The sequence below is a fragment of the Sturnira hondurensis genome, unplaced genomic scaffold (genome assembly GCF_014824575.4).
Source record: "Sturnira hondurensis isolate 20B ecotype Veracruz unplaced genomic scaffold, ASM1482457v3 Scaffold0008761, whole genome shotgun sequence".
Lineage (NCBI taxonomy): Eukaryota > Metazoa > Chordata > Mammalia > Chiroptera > Phyllostomidae > Sturnira > Sturnira hondurensis.
Genome location: NW_028081392.1, coordinates 2,928,482 through 2,950,168, shown reverse-complemented (window position 1 = coordinate 2,950,168; position 21,687 = coordinate 2,928,482). Strand labels below are relative to the sequence as shown.

Below are 21,687 nucleotides of genomic sequence, written 5' to 3'. Positions count from 1 at the left end.
CAATTCCTAGTTAGGGCACTTGCCTGGGTTGTGAGCCAGGTCTCCAGGTCGGGGCATCCAAGAGGCAACCAATTTGTTTCACATCCATGTTTCTCTCTCTTACTTTCTCTGTAAAAATAAATAAAATGTTTATTTAAAAATATATACATAGTCCCTATTTTACTTTCTGGTTTATTTCCTTATAAATTGTATTGAGGAATATTAATCACTTTCATTTTGTGCCTTTTTTCTTTTGGTTAGAAGTTTAAGTAACAGTGACAAGGTTTATTAAAGCAAAAAGTAAAAGTCTACTCTTGGATAATAACTGTCTAGCCTGAGTACTAAACAAAAGATTTTAAAAAGTCCATTCTCGGCAAGAGACAGAGAGCTGACAGTCTAGAGAGAACACTGTATTTCTTAATATACAATGTTTTATTTCATGTCTACTAATCAGGACTCATAGAGGAAATGAAGAGATAGTACCAAAATTATATTGCTTATTGAATAGCTCATTGGGCAATTCAATGTTAACCATTGTTATATTATTGTCTTTAAATCAAACACTGCCATTCATTACACACTGTCCAGGGATCATCTCTTTTTTGCCTCCTGTTCTAGTCAGCAGGAATATACAACTGGAATTCAAAGGTTCTCAATTTTCTTCTTAAAGTGGGATTCAAGGACATTATATAGCCCGTTATTATTCATGATCCTTGGTATCATCTTCCATTCCTCTCCTTGCCTCTAAGCATATCCCGTATCCCTAGGAAGTCCAAGGAATACCAGCTGGGATTCAAGGCATAGGAAGAATATGACTAATTTAACAAGCTTAACTAGTCTCCTGAAAGTTTGGTGTTTGACTGTCTGTTGGCAGGATAGAAATAGGTCTTTCCTTCCTGTTCCAGAATGAACCCTGACAATAAGATGCCCATGTCCGTGTCCTAAAACCCAAACACTGGCCTCTTTACCTAAGAGTTTTGACTGGGGAAGTCTTGAGTTGTCATCTTGTCAGCAAAGAATCCCAACTTGGATTTTTATTTTTATTTTTTGGATTTTTATGAGTTTATTTGAGCCAAACTTGAGGACATTTGCCAGGGAGCAAGATTTCAAATGCTTCTTGAATTTTTATATTTAATTTGTTTTTGTTTTTTTAAAAGAAGGTGAACATTTTGTCATACTCTTTTTTCCAATTTTATTGATGCACAGTTGACACATAATGTATTAATTTTAGGTGTATGACATAATGGTTTTGTGTATGTATCTATTGTAAAATAATTGCCACAATAACTGACTTGGATGTTATACCTCTTGTTCTCAGCCTGCTGCAATGACTCAGGGAACTCAAGGAACAATTCGACCAGCTGCCAACTTTGATGCAATGAGAGATGCAGAAATTCTTCGTAAAGCCATGAAGGGTTTTGGTAAGGAAAGTAGAATTTTGTCTTATTTATAATAAGTTTAAGTGATTAAATAAAAACAAGCTTTATATGATAAACCAAGTTTATGTGTCAGCCTGTGTGCATGTACCTCAGTTGAATATGGCACCAGGTACCTTGTGAGCATCTAACAGATGTCCTTGGGGAGCTCCCACCACAGGCTTTATCCTGACGTAAATGTGTGTGGTTCTTTCAGGGACAGACGAACAGGCGATTGTGGATGTTGTGGCCAACCGTTCCAATGATCAAAGGCAAAAAATTAAAGCAGCTTTTAAGACCATGTATGGAAAGGTATTTTTTTTTTCTTGAGTAAGCATGAACAGTGACCTGTGGAGCCTGCATTCATGTCAGGTTGGATACTACTGTTTTATGAGTACTGATGGAACCAAAGAGATACAGCTACATTCCAGAGAACCCAGGAGTGGTGTGTTCTCTTAAAAGCCTTTGTAATTCTAGAGTAGTCTTTGATCTTGCAGTCGTACCTTATACTGTGTCTGTGTGGTAGACATGCTGTAGAAAGTAGGTTCTGACCACAGTCATGATCAGTAGCTTCGTTCTCGGTCTTTTCCTTACCATGAGATTCAGGGGCTCCTTGTATAGCCCTGCCTGTTCTTGGGCCTTGGCGTCATCTTCCACTCCTCGTTCCCTCGGAACATACCCTGTATTTACGATTGAATGGATCTTCTTGCCATTCTCTGCACATGCCAAAAGATCCTCTGCAGAGGATCTTTTTTTTTTTAATTAAAATTTTATTTATTTATTTTTTAGAGAGAGAAGACTGTACTTTCAGGGATGATTTCTGTAGTTTGTTATTTTTAGAGATAGGGGAAGGGAGGGAGGAGAGTGGGAGAAACATCCATGTGTGGTTGCCTCATGCATGGCCCCAGCTGCGGATCTGGCCTGCAACCCAGGCATGTGCCCCTACTGGGAATCAGAGATCCCTTGCTTTACAGGCCGGCACTTAGTCCAGTGAGCCACACCAGCCAGGCCACACTATGATCTTTTATATGCCTGTGCTTAGTATGTGTTGTTCTCTTGGCCTAGAACACCTTTTTCTCTTTTCTGCACAGCAGACAACTTCTCCAGGGTTTTGTTTAAATTGGTGACTGGAAGTTTCTCTCATTGCTTTGTACAGAATATAGCTGCTTCTTCCACTGTGGTTCCCTAGCACTCCATAAAACCTCTACAATATCTAATCTCACAGTCCCCTCCCTAAAACTCTGAGCTCCCCTCAGGCAAACCATGTCATTCATACTTATTTTTGTACAGTATTTATAGCACCAAGTACAGGAAAGTAACAAGTATCCACTTAATATTTGTTGAATGGATTACCTGTGACTAAAGCTAACAAGATTCTATGGCTAAAAAGCATCATTGCTTCTCAGCTGTAGAGGGAAAACTCTGGGTATCATGCATTTGCTGTTTACCTTGGAATCCTAAACATATCTTAACATCCTCTGGATCAACTTTACCTTCCTCAGAATGGCAGTGGCAGTACATCTGTTGGTCCCACTTTGCCTATTCTACTCTCCCTTTTCCTTTCTGCCCAGCCTAGATCCACATCTTTAGCCTTAAGGTTGATTAAACAACACAAATTCTGTATTTCCTTAGGGCTTCATGTCAGACTCACTTCTCTCATAAATTCTCTCATATTATGAATTTCTTTAGTTCCTAAGTAGTCTGTGCTACATACACCATTCTCAGTTTTCTCATATATCACTTTAGAATTAAAACTAAATTCACAGCCTATTTTCCTTATTTCCCAGACAACTCTTCTCTTAAATTCTTATTAATTAATAAAAATACTGCTCTTCTAGGCTGCATGGTCTTCTGTGATTCCTATCCTTTATCAATCAGTGAATATTTATTAGTGCCTCCCATGTGCTAGACACTGCTCTGTTCCAGCAACTGGTTACTGACTGTGTCTTACTGAACTAATCTGTAAAGAGGCTCTTTAAAAATGTGTCTTTTACCTTCTGTTTAATTTCTTTAAATAATTTTTTAATTTTTCAATTACAGTTGACATACAATATTATGTTAGTTTCAGGTGCACATGTGGTGATAAGACATTTCTGTAACTTACGAAGTGATCACCTTGGTCAGTCCAGTACCCATCTGACACCCTACATAGTTTTTACAGTATTATTGGCTCTCTTATTCCCTATGCTGTACTTTACATCCCTTGGACTATTTTGTAAGTTCTTAATTTGTACTTCTTAATCTCTTCCCCTTTTCCGCCCTCTTCCATTGCCAGCACTGAAGTCCAAGCCTTTGTTACTTCCTACCTAAGTATTCCAGTGTCTTAAATGTTCTCATAGCCTCTCTGTCATCATAGTCCACACTGCCTGGTGTTGACACATCAATGCCTTTTTCTTATGTAAAAGTTCCCAGTGGCTCCTCCAGCATGCAGACTCTAATTCACATTCTCTTTAGCCTGGTGTTCAAGGTGATAACCCGAGCAGATAGTTACAACTTTGATTTACTGATCTGTGAAAACATTCTTCTCTAGCAGAACTAGTTGTCTTATCATTCCATTGAACAAGCTTTGCTTATTCTTGCCTCTGTCCTAATGATACTCAGCCGTAACTCATCATAATCTCCTTTAGAACTTAACAACACATGCACAGGGGCATTTGAGACCTTGTTCCCTGGTCAAATACACCTTTGTTTCCTGCATTACTTGTCTTTGTACCTGATGTAGTGGTGGGGCAACCATAAGAATTTATTTAAGTGTTCATTGATAGAATGAATGCAATACATCTGCTTGAATATAGCAAATTGAAAGTGCACATATTTACTTATTTCTTAGTATATAATATTCAGATTTTAAATTTAGGTTTTCATAAAGCAATTCAATTTCATTTTCTATGCTTTCCTTTAAAAATTTAAGCAACAAAATTTGGAGAGCACATATACTTAGTTTGTACTTGTAATTCAACAGGATTTAATTAAAGACCTCAAATCAGAGTTAAGTGGCAACGTGGAAGAACTGGTCCTTGCCCTGTTCATGCCAAGCACATATTATGATGCCTGGAGTTTACGGAATGCAATGCAGGTACAGTACTGTATGTCATTTTCTTTGAATATTTCATCCTATTTCAAAAAAACCCCACAAATTATGGCAGTTCTGAATTTTTAGTGACAGGTAAACCAATACATTATTTTATATCATCTCTGAATATATAGCGCTTTTCTGGACTGGAGGCCAAAGAAATATTTGATGGAACGGTAAGATTTAATAACTTTCAGAGATTTTATTTTTTCTTTTGTGTAAGTCTCCCTTTCTTTATTTCACATAGGGAGTGGGAACTCAGGAACGTGTATTGATTGAAATTTTATGCACAAGAACTAATCAGGAAATCCAAGAAATTGTCAGATGTTATCAGTCAGAATTTGGACGAGACCTTGAGAAGGACATTCGGTCGGACACATCAGGGCATTTTGAACGTTTACTTGTATCCATGTGCCAGGTGAGTATAGCATGAACGCCTGTGTGAGGGTGGAGGGAACATCTTTACTGCCTATTGCCAGTGAGCATTCTCTGTTCCTTTTATGATTCAGCCCCCTTGGAATCTTGCCACATTTAGGAGGGGCAACACAGAACCCAGTGTACAAATTTGTTTCGTAATCATTATTGAGATTTATTTTTGTAGATTCGGCATTTCAAGGAACCAGAAATTAGCCTCTTTAAGGTTATATAGAATCAGAAGTCTACTTGATGCCGTGTCTTAGGACAAGAATGAGTGTGTACAGCGAGCTTAGCATTGTACTGCCAGTTGAGCTGCCCCGTCAGCTGAGGGTGCAGGACTGCCATGGAAGTGCTGTCTGGGTGAGCCAGGTGTGAGGAGGGCCAGAAACGCAGAAAAGCGTTTCAGGGGTCACAGAAATACTGGTTGGCACCTCCTTATTCTGATTCCCAAGATGTGCTGGAGAAGTGAGAAAATTCTCCAGCCCTGCCCGGGTTGCTCAGGTGGCTGGAGCATTGGCCCAGCACACCAAGGTTGCAGGTTCGCTCCCCTGTCAGGGCACATAAAAGAATCAACCAACGAATGCATAAATAAAATGCAACCGCAAAAAGTTGATGTGAGAAAAAAAAAGAAGAAAATTCTTTTTTTAAAAAACGTTAAAGGTTTTTTAGAAACCAAGAATATTCTTGGTTTCTAAACCAAGAGTATTCTAAGTGTGTTTGTAATATTCCAAATACCCTATTTGGAGAATTTTCTTTTTTTTCTCACATCAACTTTTTGCGGTTGCATTTTATTTATGCATTTGTTGGTTGATTCTCGTGTCTGTAAAAAAGACAAAAGGAGTGAACAAATCTTTTGCCTTTTTTACAGACATATTTGTGTTGAGGGTTTATTTGAAAGAGATAATGCAAAAGACTAGCACACTGATTCCGTGTCAGGCGTGACTGGCTATCCTGCCAGTGCCCTGGGTTCTGCAGTCTTGATGGGTCTAAAAGTAGAGGAGAGGCTCTTCAGAGCCAGGGAGGTTGCTACAGAAAAGGCATTGAGCTGCAGGGGTGGGTGTGGAAATGAGGAAAGAGCGGGAATGGGTGGGAGGAATTTGAATTTTCCACAGAGCAGGGGAGTGGATTTGCATTTAAAAAGGAGAAGAGTCCTTCCCCTGTGTGGCTGGGTTGGGCGTAGTCCCTCAAAGCGGAAAGGCACTAGCTCCACGCCTGCTCAGGGCATGTGCTTGGGTAGCAGGTCTAGTCCCAGTGAGGGCGCCTGCAAGAGGCAACTGATCGATGTTTCTCTCACATTAATGTTTCCGTCCCTCTCTTTCTCTCTCCTTTCCCCTTTCTTTACTAACAAAATTTAAAAAAGGGAGAAAACAAACAGGAATAGATTTAACTCTAAAAAATGATTAAGACTTAATATGAGGTGCTGAGTATCTCTATTCATGGTTTAAGGCCCACCTATTTTACAATGTAAAGGGATCTTTTCCAGGGATTCACAAGGGAATGGCTTCCTAGGAAAATGGGTCTGTGTATGTGTTTGAATTTAAAGGCAATAATGTGGCAAATTTTTTTAAACCCCTTTTCCTGTGTTATATTTAGTCATCCACCTAGAATACACTTCTACACATTCCTTGTACCCAGCGTTCTTCAGAAGACAGTTTCTCACCTTCAAGGAACACCCCTCCATTTTGCTCCTCAGAAAGACAGAGGATCTTGAGGACAGCCTTTCCTTTGTTTGGGTTTGCATTTGCGTTTCTGTTTTTGAGAGAAACCAACTGCCCACCTAAGCTTCACTCTTGTTCAGGCTCAGCTTCCTCTCTCCCTCTCTTTCCTTTCCTCCTGTTCCAGGGGACAGTTTGGTGTACAAATCAGCAATCTAGCAGAACTTGAGTTACTCATACCTTCTGAAAAGCTCGTGCATCATTTTTGGTTATACATTCATAATAAATGCTTAATGTTTTTTTTAACGTTTTGTTTATTTTGCCTATTTTTAGAGAGAGGGAAGGAAGGGAGAAAGACAGGGAGAGAAACATCAATGTGTGATTGCCTTTCGTACTTCCCCCACCAGGGACCCAGCCTACAACCTAGGCATGTGCGCTGACGGGAATCAAACGGGCAGCACTTTGATTTGCAGGCCAGCGCTCAGTCCACTGAGCCACACCAGCCAGGGCAGTAAATACTTATCGAAATAGGATTACACTTGGATGAAGGAAAGAAAGTTCATGAAGCCTCCATGTTACATGTTCCCTCCCTTGACTTGAGGTCAGAGGCCTGTGCCTTCCACAGAGACAGCCTGTTGGTTCTTTCTCTGGAGAACTCTACTACAGCCTGGCCCAAAGCAAGTGCTCCGTACCTTTCAGTTGTACTCATGAATACAAAGTAGAATTAAATATAATGCATTTTGATCTTAAATCCCACCTAAGGAGGATGCTAATTTCTTCCTTTAAGTGGTAGTAGGTACAGTTTTCTTTCTGTTTATGTGTGGGGTGTGTGTGTACAAATCATATATGTATGTATGTAAGTCTTTAGGGAAACCTTTTCTGGTTCAATTTAACTTTCAAAGCCCTGAAACTTCTCATTTTAACATAACATCATTAAACCATGATCATATATTATAAAACACAAGGTTGCAGTGCAATGAAGTACTACCTACACTAGTGTAGTTTCTTTGGAAATGACAGCTATGCATGATAAACTTTATATATTAATCTTTAATAAATTTCCCTTTAAATCTGTAAGTGAATAGATGGGAAAGAATATTTTTAATAGAACTTATACCACTTCCTTTCACTTCCTGCCTTCTTTTGCAGGGAAACCGTGATGAGAACCAGAATGTTAACCACCAGTTGGCTCAGGAAGATGCTCAGCGTCTCTATCAGGCTGGCGAGGGGAAACTGGGGACAGATGAATCTTGCTTTAACATGATTCTTGCCACAAGAAGCTTTCCTCAGCTGAGAGCTACCATGGATGCTTATTCCAGGGTATGAATTTTTATTGTGAAGATCTGGCTTATGCTTTAAGATGTGGCAAGATTTTAACTCCTATACATTTTGTTTGCAGATGGCTAACCGAGATTTGTTCAGCAGTGTTGGCCGTGAGTTTTCCGGAAACGTTGAGAGTGGTTTGAAGGCCATCCGTAAGATACTTTTGTGTTTTGCTTTGTTTTGTCTATAAATGAGGGAGGCTTTGAATAGCTGTTCCTGTTAAGTCATGGTAACTGGTGTAGCTTCCCTGAATCTGCTGAAGCAGAGGCTGAGCCGCTTCTGTTTTCACATGCAGTTCCCTGTGAGTGGCTGCTGGCACGATCAATTAGGGTTGTTTCAGAGTTATTTGATCTTTATGCTACATGTTATTCTTGAGAACTATGCAGGAATATGTGGTAGGTTGTAGCATTTGCGTTGAGGTTCATGGGAAAGCTCTAAGCAGCTCTGAGCGCCACCGTACAAAGCATCATTTTGAGCCACCCCCAAACACTGCAAGTGCTCAGCCCAAGGAGACCCTTTTCTAAAATTAAAACCCCAACTTCTGGTGTCCTGATATTCAGGTATATAATGAAATAGAAATTTTATTCTCTTAGAGACTATGGGACTAAAGAGAGTATCAGTGACATATTGGTATTAGCAATTGAATGTCTTACAAATATTATTGGTACTTAGTAATCAAATTGTAACTAAATTAATAATGAATAGTTAGCATAGCTCTGCTATCTGAAGGAAAAGACTGCTAAGTTAATTTTTCTAAGAGAAAATGTGTCACATTTCTTATTATTCTTAAATCTTTACTCAAATCTGTGTCTTCTTTTTTATATTGGAGTATATCTCATATCCTTCTCTGGGCAAATAATATGTTTGGCTCTTAGAATTCAGAATTTATTATTGCTTTTAAGAAAGATACTACTAGGGCGCAGTTGCTGCACATCTTGTTACCGTAAGGGGGAAAGTGTAAATAATCTAAGCTATTGCATCTGTGGAGAGGAATTGGGTTTTGAGGGATCAGAGGGAGTCTGCTGGAATGGAAAGCAGCCTTTTGGGCGCATCTAGAAAGAAAGATGGATGCTGAGAAAAATCGGGGGGAGCCACTTTCAATCAGCCTCAGATTTCTGAGATGATTACACAGAAAATGATTAGAGGCAGGTTAGAAGCGATCGGTGAAGCTTGGAGCATAGACTCCATTGTCAAACCATGACTCCCGTATCTGAAGCATCTCTGACTTGCAGTGCAGTGCGCCCTGAACCGCCCGGCCTTCTTTGCTGAGAGGCTGTACTATTCTATGAAAGGTGCCGGCACAGATGACTCCACCCTGATCAGGATCGTGGTCACTCGAAGTGAGGTGAGACTTTCTTTTTTAGTCTGATCTTAATGAATTTTGAATGTTGATTTCTTAAAAGTTCTTCAGTTGGTTGTCAGTCCCTGAGGAATGACGTTAAGAAAAAGCTGTCTTTGTCACTGCTGGTAGTTGGTGGGAAGCACAGCGTGCACTGTCCTCAGCCATGAGAGTGGCTTGCGTTAGGGAGGCAGACCACTGTACCATAGGTACCTCAGCGAAGCATCTGTGCCAGGAGGTTTTTCCTACCTGAGAAGGTCTGAGAAGGAGAATACTAGTTTATGGCAAGTTTGAGATGTTTTGGGGGGGTTTATTTTGCTTATGTAAAAAATTGCATGAAAGACCTACATAGGTTAATCCTATTAGGTATAAAATTTCCTGAAATTTAGCGTACCTTGTTAATCATAGAACCACTTTTTGAAAAAAATTATCTTTGTCTACCTAAATATGGCTTCAAATGTTTTTCTTTCTTTGGTTTTTAAATATTTATTGGATTTTTTAATTGAAAGATAACATATACAACTAGATTATACTAAAGAAGGTAAATTGTTTTTAAAAAGACAGCCAGAATAAGGTGAAAAATTTGGGGGTAGTTGTTCTTAGACCTAAATATTCTATGCAGGATCTTTTTTTAAAATTGCAATAAAATCTACATAACATCAAGCTTACATTTTGGCTGTTGTTGAATGTGGTTCAGTAGCATAAGTACATTCACATTGTTGTGGAACCATCACCATCAGCACTTTTCACCTGTGAGTCTGTACTCGTAAACGAGAATTCACCATTCTCTCCCCATTTTTTGGCAGCTACTGTTCTGTTTCCTGTCTCTGTGTATTTGAATACTCTAGGTTCCTCACATAAGTGGAATCATACACTATTTGCCTTGTTGTGACTGGTTTTTTCACTTCAGATAATGTCTTCAAGGTTCATCCATGTTGTATCTTGTGTCAGAATTTTCTTCCTTTTTTAAAAAAGATTTTATTTACTTATCTTGAGTGGGGGAAGGAAGGAGAGAGGAAGAGAAACATCAATGTATGGTTGCCTCTTGTGGGTCCCCTGCTGGGAACTGGCCTGCAACCCAGGCATGTGCCCTGACTGGGAATCGAACCGCGATCGTCTGGTTCGCAGGCCCGTGCTCAATTCACTGAGCTACACCAGCCAGGGCTTGAATTTCCTTCCTTTTTAGTAGTGGAGAATATTCTATTGTATGTATCTCCCACCTTTTGTTTATCCATTCATCAGTCAATGAATATTTGGTTTGCTTCCACCTTTTGACTATTCTTAACAGTGGTGCTTTGAACATGGGAGTACAAATGTTTGAGTCCCTGCTTTTACTTCTGTGTGTATACCCAGAAGTGGAATTGCTGTGTCATATGGTCATTCTATTTTATTTTATTGTTTTTAAAGGATCACTATAGTGTTTTCCACAGTGGCTGCCTCATTTTACAGTCCTACCAGCAATCCACAAGGATTCCAACTTCTCCACATCCCTGCCAACATTTGTTATTTTCTGTGTTTTGACAATAGCTACCTTAGCAAATGGTTTTTAAATGATTAGTACTTACAATAGATGAGACTAGCACCACTCTTACCCAGTGTGTTTACAGAACAGTGAATCGGACCTTGACTGGGTGATGCTAGCACTGGTATGAATACTAGCTATAAAGTGTCAGTCACTTGGTGTTATTTTCCCCTCTGCTTTGATTATAATTAGGATCTTTTCACTATCAAAGAATAATTCTAATAAACACCAGTTTTATTTTGTCAGCTTTTTTCTAACATCAGAAATATCGTCTCTTACATGCAGATTGATCTTGTACAAATAAAACAGATTTTCTGTCAGACGTATCAGAAGACCCTGGGCACAATGATTGCAAGCGACACGAGCGGAGATTACCGAAAGCTTCTTCTAGCCATCGTGGGCCAGTAGGAGGTTTTTTTTTTAAATGAAGGAAGCTATTCAGAGCTTCTCCTTCAAAGCCGTGACTGACCAGCATGCAGCAATATCAGCCGTCATCTAACCCAAAGAGCTTTTTACTGAAGACTGTGTCAGGGTAGTGCTTGGTTTGCACATGTGGTTATTGCCTTAATGCCAATGTTATTTTTTCTCTATATACAATCAATGTAAAGCCATATCATACTGATGTAGTATTAATGCAATATTTGTAAAGCATAATTTTCTCACTGCTGTTATTCTAATCAGGATACCAAATTGAATAAAAATCACAGCAATCTCTAATTCTGTGTAATTATACTGAGTTTTTTTAAAGGTTGCTAAGAATTTCGCCTGCCAAAGTCCTACTAGGTCCATTGGACAGTTATAATTTGTGGTACTTCAAAACTGTTACTTAAAAAAAAAAGCTCTTTTAACCTAGCATAATTTACATCTTTATATAAATTGGTATTCTCATAAACACTAAACTTTACACATAGAAAAATGCTTAGTATTGCCTGGAACAACTTTGATTAGGTATTATATGCATAAAACACATAGCTTTCTTTTATGTCTACTAAACCCCCCTGAATATCTTTTTTTAAAAAAGATTTTATTTATCTTTAGAGGGGAAGGGAAGGAGAGAGGGAGAGAACTATCAATGTATGGTTGCATCTTGTGCGTCCCCTGCTGGGAACTGGCCTGCAACCCAGGCATGTGCCAACTGGTAATCTAACTGTGGTTGTTTGGTTCGCAGGCCTGCACTCAACTGATTGAGCTACACCAACCAGGGCCCGCCCCCCGAATATCTTTATTGGCCCCTGATTTAAAAAATTATGAAAGACTTTAAAACTAGAGTCAATTTAATTACAATTCAAGAAAGTGAAGCTTGATACATAGCAGATGCTCCATTAATGAGTGAATGAGTCTTAAAGCATCTCCTTAGCAGAATTGAATGCAAACTTTTTGGAAAGGTTAGTGAGGAACACATTAGTGGTACAGCAGGGTGATTTCCAAAACCATTGGTTTATCCCCAGTACTGAGCAGTGACTTACTGAGTATGTTGAGCGTTATAATAAATAGGGAAAACACAATGGGAGGAGGTTTGTGATCTAGTGGGGGTTCTAAACAAAAATTCGGATACAAGGGGATTTCCACCAAGACGGAGGCATAGGTGGAAACACTGTGCCTTCTCCCACAACCAAGTTTGAATACAACAAAAGTTTGGTGAACAAAAACTCAGCCAAAGAACAGAAAATTGAACTATACGGAAGTCTGTTCAACCTGACCGGTAGGAGGGGTGGAGCCAGCAGCGGAGCGGGGACAGGCAAGAAAGATCTCCAATCCCAGGCAGCTGGGGTGGTGTCGAGCGGACCCAGTGAGGGTGCTGGGTGGCGGGCTAGCTGCGGTCACACATTTCCTAGCAGATAAACCAGCAGAGGAGTGAGCAGTGAGACTGCACAGGCCCCAGCAGCGAACCCAACGGGGATGCAAGTCAGCGGGCTGACCTGGTGGCACATTCAAGCGCAGTGGGACAGACCACGTGGGCCCTTCTGGCGGCAGTGGGAGGCAGCAGATGGGACTGCCATTGCTTTCCTTTGACCCCCGCCTCCACACACAGCATCACAACCCTAGGGTTCCACGCCTCATACGTAAGAGGTGTGAACAGTCCAAAATATGGCTCAAGAAGATCTCAAAGCCCCAGAGCCAATAACTCTAAGTGAAAAAGAAATAGCAAATCTCTCAGATGCATAGTTCAAAATACTGATGATCAGGATCTCACAGAACTGGGTATTTTAGTCACAAATTAGAAGAACATATGAAGGCTAAACTAAGTGAAATGAAGGGAAATGCACAGGAAACCAATAGTGATGGAAAGGAAACTGGGACTCAAATCAAGGGGGTGGACCAGAAGAAAGGAAGAAATGACCAAACAGAAAAAAATGAAGTTACAAGAATTCAAAAAAATGAGGAGAGGCTTAGGAACCTCCAGGACATCTTTAAACATTCCAACATCCGAATTATATGGGGTACCAGAAGGGGAAAAGAAACAGCCATGGGTGGAAAATGTATTGGAACAAATAATAAAGGAGAACTTCCCTAGTCTGACAAAGGAAATAGACTTCCAGGAAATCCAGGAAGCTCAGAGAGTCCCAAAGAAGTTGGACCCAAGAAGGAACACACCAAGGCACATCATAATTACATTGCCCAAGATTAAAATGAAGGAGAGAATCCTAGAAGCAGCAAGAGATAAGGGGACAGTCACCTACAAAGGACTTCCCATCAGACTGTCAGCTGATTTCTCAAAAGAGACCTTACAGGCAAGAAGGGGCTGAAAAGAAGTATTCCAAGTCATGAAATCCAAAGACCTACAGCCAAGATTGATCTATCCAGCAAAGCTTTCATTTAGAATGGAAGGACAGATAAAGTGCTTCTCAGATAAGGTCAAATTCAAGGAGTTCATCATCACCAAGCCCTTATTGTATGAAATGTTAAAGGGACTTACCTAAGAAAAAGAAGATAAAAAATATGAACAATGAAAGGACAGCAAACTCAGTTATTGACAACCACACCTAAAACAAAAGCAAACCAAGAGGACAGCTAGATCAGGAGTGGAACCATAGAAATGAAGAACACATGGAGGGTTAGCAACAGGGGAGTGGGAGGAGGAGAATGGGGGAGGAGATACAGAAAATAAGTAACATAGACAGTAGGTAAAAAATAGGTAGGGGGAGGGCAAGAATAGTAAGGGAAATATAGAATCTAAAAAAAGAGACATGTGGTCATAAACTAAAGGGGGGAATGGTGGGGGAGGGGGTGTGCAGGGTGGAGGGGAATGAAGGGGGGAATAAGAAAACTAATGGCATAATCAATAAAATATATTAAAAAAAATTAAGATACAAGGGAATTGTAAATGTTGGATTATAAATCCTGCTAAGGATAAGAACCCTATTCTTTGTGCTGTGCTACCTGGCATAAAGCAGATATTTAATAAAAATTTGGTGAGTGATTGTACTAAAAGTTGAGGGAAGAATCATAAATATCAAGTATAACTCAGTGCATATTTGTTTTTCGTAAGTACTCAGAAGCACACAGGGTGATATAAGACACAACCTTACACTTAGAGACTTATTTGTAATATGAGGCAAAGGCAAGGTAACGTGTTCAAGGAGAATAGGCTGAGATAGGTGTAATTGCTTTTTAAAAAAATATTTACTTTCAGAGGAAGGGGAAGGGAGGCGGAAACGGAAACATCAGTTGGCTGCCTCTTGCACGTCCCCAGCTGGAGACATGACATACAACCCAGGGATTTGCCCTGACTGGGAATCGAACTAGTGACCTTAGAGTTCACGGGCTGGCACTCAATCCACTGAGACACATCAGTTAGGGCCACTTTTAAAATTTTCATTGAAAAAGTTCAATGAAAATTGAACTTTTGATCTAGGTTTTGAAAAGTAACAGTGATGGGACTTGGTAAAGATGAGAAAGAAGGGTAGGTATTAAAGAAAAAAGAAGCAGTACATTTTTAAACTTGAGATAGAATTTATATAGCATTCACACTTTTAAAGTATACAATTCAGCATTTTTTGCATAATTAAAAATTCGTGCAACCATTACCACAATTACCTTTTGAACATTTTCATCACCCAGAAAGAAACCTTATTCCTATTATAGTCACTCATCATTCTCCTCCTGTGCAGCCTGTGGCAATCACTAAACTACTTTCTATCTCTCTGGGCTTGCCCATTATTGGGCTTTTCATATGAATAAAATAATAAAATACATGGCCCTTTTTGCCTGGCTTCTTTCAATTAGCATACTGGGGTTTTTTAAGAATTTTTTAAAGGATTGTATTTATTTATTTTTAGAGAGGGGGAAAGGAAGGAGAAAGGGAGAGAAACACCAATGTGTGGTTGCCTCTCTCATGCCTCTCGACTGGGGACCTGGCCCGCAACCCAAGCATGTGCCCTGTCTGGGAATCGAAGCAGCGACCCTTTGGTTCACAGGCTGGCACTCAATCCACTGGGCCACACCAGCCAGGGCAGCACACTGTTTTGAGATCTATCTGTTGTAGCATGCATCAGTACTTCATTCTGTTTTATGGTTGAATAGCCCATTTTTTAAAAGATTTTATTTATCTTTAGAGGGGAAGGGAAGGAGAGAGGGAGAGAAATATCAATGTATGGTTGCCTCTTGTGAGCCCCCTGCTGGGAAGTGGCCTGCAACCCAGGCATGTGCCCTGACTGGGAATCAAATCATGCTCATGTGGTTCGCAGGCCCGAGCTTAATCCACTGGGCTACACCAGCCAGGACCTGAAAAGCCCATTGTTTAGATACACATTTTGTTTGTGCATTCATTAATTGATGGACATTGGGTTCTTTTCACCTTTGGTTGTTATGAATAATGTTGCTAGGAACATTGTCGTACAAATTTTTCTGTGGACATGTTTTCAATTCTCTTGGCTGTGGAACTAGGAATTACTAGATCATATGATGATATCTTTATGTGTAACTTTTTGAGAATCTGCCATCCTCTTCCAAAGCAGTGGCACCATTGTGTAATCCTACTAGCAACAAATGTTTCTGATTTCTTTCCATCCTCCCCAACATGGTCATTGTCTATCTGTTTGATAATAGCCATCCAAGCAGGTGTGAAGTGGCAGCTAGTGGTTTCGATTTGCACTCCCCTAATGACTAACCAGCGTATTTTCTTGTGTTTATTGGCCATTTATTTGCATTCTTCTTTGGAAAAATGTCTATTCAAATACTTTGCCCATTTCTTTAAAAGATTTTATTTATTTCTTAGAGGAGAAGGGAGAGTGAAAGAGAGGGAGAGAAACCTGAATGTGTGAGAGAAACATTGACTGGTTGCCTTTCACACGCCCCTAACTGGGGACCTAGCCTGCAGCCCAGGCATAGGCCCTGGCCAGGAATCAAACCAGCAACCTTTCGGTTCACAGGCGGATGCTCAATTCACTGAGCCACACCAGCCAGGGCTCTTGCACATTTTTAAATTGGGTTATTTCTCTCTTTTTTTTTTTGAGTTGCAGTGTTATTGATATTCTGTTTAGTAGACCCTTATTAAATATTATTTTGTTCTGTATTCTTTTTTAAAAAAATTTAAAATATTTTATTTTTAGAGAGAGGGGAGGGAGAAAGAGAGGGAGAGAAACATCAATGCCTGGTTGCCTCTCCCATGCCCCGCACTGGGGACCTGGCCCGAAGTCCATGCATGTGTCCTGAGTGGGAACCGAACCAGCAACCTTTTGGTTTGCAGTCCTGCACTCGATCCACTGAGCCACACCAGCCAGGGCTTCTTCTGTATTCTTTTATGATACAGTCCGCTGTGGACCCTGAGAAGAAATTTATCTGCTGAGGTGTACTCCCCATGGTCACCTTGTCATCAGGAAGGGACTTGGCTGAGGCGAGTCTGCCCTGGCACAGTCAGATGTGTGGGTCCTTGACTTTGCAGGTTTGCAGTTGTTAGTATGGGAAATAATACAATAATAAATAATAACACAAGAATAAACTTTTGTTTATTTGCAACTGTAAACGTACTTTTGTTCCTCCCTGTACACGCACACTACAGATTTACCAATGTTTTCTCCCATTCTGTGGGTTGTCTTTTATCTCTTTTGATGGTGTCCTTTGATGCCCAGAACTTTTCAATTTTGATGAAGTCCCATCTTTCTCACTCACTCTCTTTTTTGGTTGCTTTTATTTTAGGGTTATGTCTAAGTAATCATTGCCTAATGCAAGCTCATGAAAATTTGCCCTTATGTTTTTTTTCAAAACATTTATAGTTTTGGTTCATATATTTAAGTTTTGTTGACATTTTAATATTTATACCTGGTATGAGGTAGGTGTTTAACTTCTTTGTTTTTCATTTGTATATCCAGTTGTCCCAGCGTTAGTGAGAAGACTACTCTTTCCCCATTGAATTGTCTTGGCAGTATTATTAAAAATTGGCCATAAATATAAAGGTCTATTTCTGAACTCTCAATTCAGTTCCATTTATCTGTATGTCTATCCTTAGGCCTCCATAACAATAGCTTTGTAACAAGTTAGAAACTTGAGACATGTGAGTCCTCCAACTATGTTCTTTTTCTAGATCGTGCTGGCTATTCTGGATCCCGTGCATCTCATATTAATTTTAGAATGAGCCTATCAATTTCTGCCAAAAAAATCCATCTGAGATGTAGATGGTGAGTGCTTTGTAGATCACTTTGAGGAATGAGCAATACATTTGCCATATTGGATATCGTCAGAAATAAATTGACTTTGGGAATAACAAATTAGCTAATTAGAACAAGTTTTTTGGAATAATGAGGAGTTTGTTGAGATAGTGTGTCATTTAGTGGAGGTCTTTGAAACTCAGTCTGAGAAATTTGAATTTTATTAGAGAGATTTTGTAGCTCCCCCTAGATTGATTTGTGTATGTAGATGGCTTAATTCTGAATATCAGCACTACGGTACTTTTTTTTTAAGATTTTTATTTATTTATCTTTAGAGAGGAAGGGAAGGAGAGAAGGAGAGAAACATCAATGTACGGTTGCCTCTCATGAGTCCCCTGCTGGGAACTGGCCTGCAACCCAGGCATGTGCCCTGACTGGGAATCGAACCGCGATCATGTGGTTTGAAGGCCTGCGCTCAATCCACTGAGCTATACCAGCCAGGGCTAGCACTATGGTACTTTTTATAGCACTAAAGAGGGCCTTGTCTGTGTTTTCTGTGTGCAAGTGGATGTATTAAGTCAGTCAAAAAGTATTTGAATGCCTTTCCTCAGAAAGACTAGGAATTTCAGAGCAGCACTAACAAGCATTCTAGAGGAATAAAAATAACATTAACATGGGGTTTTGCCTACAGTCTAATAAGGATCAGTTGTTCCTTATTCTAATAAGGAATTGACACCTGCTACCTATCCTTCATTGCATAGGCCTCGAAACCAAATATTAAGTAGACTAAGATCATAAGAACAGTTCCCTAGCAAAGACTTGTCCCAACTGGAGTTTATTATGGGAAAAAAAGTATGTCATGTGGTAGGAAGGCTCTCAAATGCAAATTTACTCACAATCCACACTTGGGGAAAAATCCAGAGAGGAATGCATTTTTCAATAGCTCCATTGTTTTATTTTGAGAACCTTTTTATTACTTTACAATACTGCAACTCTGAAAAAATCTTTTTTCTGAATTTTTATAATTTTAATGTTTATTAGCAGAAATAAAATTTATTTTAAAAACTTGGCTCTGGTACCTCTGTATTATAAGTATGGAGTTTTCACGCAGAGTGATATGTGTGTATGTGTATAATTTAAATAAAAATTTGTTTTAAAATAATTTAAAATGTATAGAAAAGTTGCCAAAACAGTGCAAAGAATTCCCATGTCCCCTTCACCCAGATTTTCAAGTAGTTAATATTTTAGTGGTTCATTGCTCACTCTGTGTATGTGTATATGAGTGCATATAACCCTTGTTAACCTTTTTCTGGACCTTTTGGGGGTTAGCAGAGCACACTGCAGACAGAATGTCCTATCACTCCTAAACACTCCCACGTATATTTCCCCCAAGAAGGTCACTCCCCTACATAACAGCAAACAACCTTCCACATCAGGAAGTCAATATTATACATCACCATCTAGGCCACGAATCCCATTCAGATTTTCCCCACTGTTCCAACAACATCTCTTTCTTTCCTTTCTGGTTCGAAATGCTATACAGGAATACATAATGCATTTAGTTGTCATGTGTTCTTAGACTCCTTTAATCTGAAACAGTTCCAAGTCTCTCATGTCCTTGACAGTTTTAAAGAGTACAGGCCTTACTTTCCATAGGATGGCCTACAAATGTGGGTCCCTCGTGGAAGGAATAACAAAAAATGATGCTTTTCTTTTCCCTGTGAGGGAGGCTCATCAGGAAGCTCAAGATGTGGACACATCCCAACATGGTGATGTTAACCTTGGTAACCTGATCTTGTTGGTTTCTTCACTTACCTAGTTTTCCCCTTTGTGACTGATTTGTATTCCACAATCATGCTGATATCCTATTGGTCATCAAATCTCCACCCATCAACCACTGAACCATCCACTTTGATAATGATTGACAAATGGGAATTCTTTGTTTCCATCATCTCTTCTTCATTACTTCTTCATTCTACTGTTAGAACTTTCCATTTATTTATATGACTGTGAACTTTTATTTGGTGGATTGTCATCCATTATTATCACTCTTATTTTGATGCTCAAATTGTTTCAGATTTGGCCAGTGGGAGCCCCTTCAAGCTGGTTAACATTGCAACATTTAAAAATATGCATACTGCTAAGATTCCTTCATGATATGACTGCTTTGCAATATGCTATTTTGTAAATATATGTTTATTCATCCATTCTTCCATTGATGAGCACTTAGATTGTTTACAGGTTTTTGCTCTTGTATTTTGCTATTCCAACTCTAAAGTAATGTTGCATTTCAACTTGATTAAAAATTTTCATATTACCATTTATGCCATCTGTATACTGTACAAATATTAAGCACTAGAAGCTGCATTATTTTGCATTCTCACAATATGCAAGGCTCACTTTTAAAATATCATCTTGACTCATAGCAGGATGACGGCTAAAGAGAGGGAAGGTAAGGGGTGGAGGGATTGAGCAAAAAGTAAAAAGAAGTCATGGTCATGATCATGGTCATGGACAACAGTGTGGGGGAAGGAGGTATAAGGGGACTCAATGGTAAGGGGGAAAAGGCTAACTAAACAAACTCTTCTTGGCATTTTTCACGGAGCATGGTTTAAATGACCTGCTTTCAAAATCATTTAATCAAGTCTTTATCTTTAAACAAATTACCTTTTGTTTTTTCCCTTCTACGTATTGGGGGATATTGAAAGAAAAGGGTTTATAAAGAAAGCAAAACTGAAGGCTAGAAAACTTTGCACCTAACCAAAACTTTTGCCAAGGGAAACGTGCCACATGCGGACACCAGGACACCCTAGGTAAGACAGCTGCCACTGGCACACTCAGTTCCAGGAGCGCAGGCGCAGAAACTCATCTCCGCCCTGCTCATTTTCTACCCTGAAAATATTATCGCGAGCATTGGGGAAAACTTTGGTAATTACAGAAACTACGTTCTCGCGAGAGTGATTGGTTGCTATAGTTGCGATAAACACCTCTGTGGCTGTTGCAGGTAGGATGACTGAGGATGGTTGTCTCTCCTCCTAAAATTCTCTCTTCCCAGCCTCGCTAGCCCGTCCCTCTGGCCAGACCAGTTTACCTCAATCTCTGCTCTCTCAGTGGTGGCTAAGCTGAAACTCATCCCTGCACGGCTACCCCTCCTCCATACACACCGAAGCGCCAACGACCCCACCAGGTGCCACGCCCCCGCCAACCCCCGCCCCCCCCAAAAGCCATATATAGACCCCCTTCCCGCTTGGTGCCAAGTTTCCGCGCAGTAAGCACAGACTGCGCCCCTGGCTGAAGACCAGCCTCAACCCCATCGTCTCCTTCACATAATTTAACTCCTCTGCAGATTCTTCTGAAAAGATAAGAAATGCGTGCCCTACTGGGGGCCTCTCACCATAGGAGCCTGACTGTCCTGACCATAACTTGTAATTAACCAAAATTTTTGTATTCATTATTCAACAAATATGCCGCTAATACCTCTTGCAGCCAGCGCCTCAGAGGCTATGGATATGAATGACAGATTACTTGTCTTTAAGGGGGTAATTGAGCATTCAGGGAAAGCAGTGCAAATTGATAATACCGTTTGTGTTTTGCTTCCTGGGTTAAGCAGTTTTGCCATTTTAGTGGATATTTACAACAAATGTGAAACAAGTCAGAAATTTTCTTATTTATTTTATAGAATATGAAACAGGTCAGATGTTATCCATTTTACAGAAGGTGAAACTGAGGCTCAGAGAGCTTAGGCATTTGTCCAGGGTCAGGCTAGTAAAGGCCTAATTCATGAGGTACTATTGAAAAGGAAAGAAGAAAACTAATGCAAAAAGTCATTTCAAATGTAAACTTGGTAAGAAAGTTGTTAGGGCCACCTAGGTCTGAATGAGCTTGGAGACATGGTGTTGAGCAAGTGATCTGAGACTTTTAGGTTGAGTGGGAAAGTGAGGGAGTACCTAGGAAGAGGCAGAATAACTAGGAAGTGTGGGGGCAGCAAGAGATCTTATTTGGTACCACCAGCCCTAGACACACTGAGCTTAGCACATCGTAAGTGAACGTTTGAATTGCATGAAGTTCCACTTAGAATTGTTCAGAAAACAGACCTTTAAAAAAAAACATATCCAATTTATTTGTGAAATTCTGTCCTCAATGTTGTAAAATAATTAAAATATCTTTGATTAAACGAGACATATATCAGGTCTTTTCCCAGTGGACTGTTATTCGTCTGCTTCTTTCCTGTTACCAAAGTATATTTTTGTTTAACGGGGAGATTAAATAACCTTTGAGTTGAGCTTCGAACATTAAAAAGAAAGAAAGAAAAGAAAAGAAAGCTACCAAAGAACGCAACAAAGGGAATGGGAGCTGAGGGTTGGCATTTGTACCCTC

The 21,687-nt window shown here is 39.8% G+C and overlaps 2 protein-coding genes across 9 annotated transcripts in view; both read left to right on the top strand.

The window, feature by feature from the left end:
• The window catches only part of ANXA7 (annexin A7), a 30,142-nt gene extending 18,702 nt beyond the window's left edge, over positions 1–11,440 (top strand). For all 5 annotated transcript variants that reach the window (XM_037055903.1, XM_037055901.1, XM_037055902.1 and 2 more), the window contains 8 exons: positions 1,298–1,400; positions 1,612–1,706; positions 4,357–4,470; positions 4,715–4,885; positions 7,689–7,859; positions 7,939–8,014; positions 9,095–9,207; positions 11,009–11,440. In XM_037055903.1, coding sequence (XP_036911798.1) covers positions 1,298–1,400; positions 1,612–1,706; positions 4,357–4,470; positions 4,715–4,885; positions 7,689–7,859; positions 7,939–8,014; positions 9,095–9,207; positions 11,009–11,131 — 966 coding nt within the window. In that variant the 3' untranslated portion in view covers positions 11,132–11,440. The remainder of the gene's footprint in view (positions 1–1,297; positions 1,401–1,611; positions 1,707–4,356; positions 4,471–4,714; positions 4,886–7,688; positions 7,860–7,938; positions 8,015–9,094; positions 9,208–11,008) is intronic.
• An 8,817-nt stretch (positions 11,441–20,257) lies between these two features.
• CFAP70 (cilia and flagella associated protein 70) overlaps positions 20,258–21,687 on the top strand; it is a 135,301-nt gene continuing 133,871 nt past the window's right edge. For all 4 annotated transcript variants that reach the window (XM_037055873.1, XM_037055872.1, XM_037055871.1 and 1 more), the window contains exon 1: positions 20,258–20,314. The gene's annotated coding sequence lies outside the window, so the exon portion shown is untranslated. The remainder of the gene's footprint in view (positions 20,315–21,687) is intronic.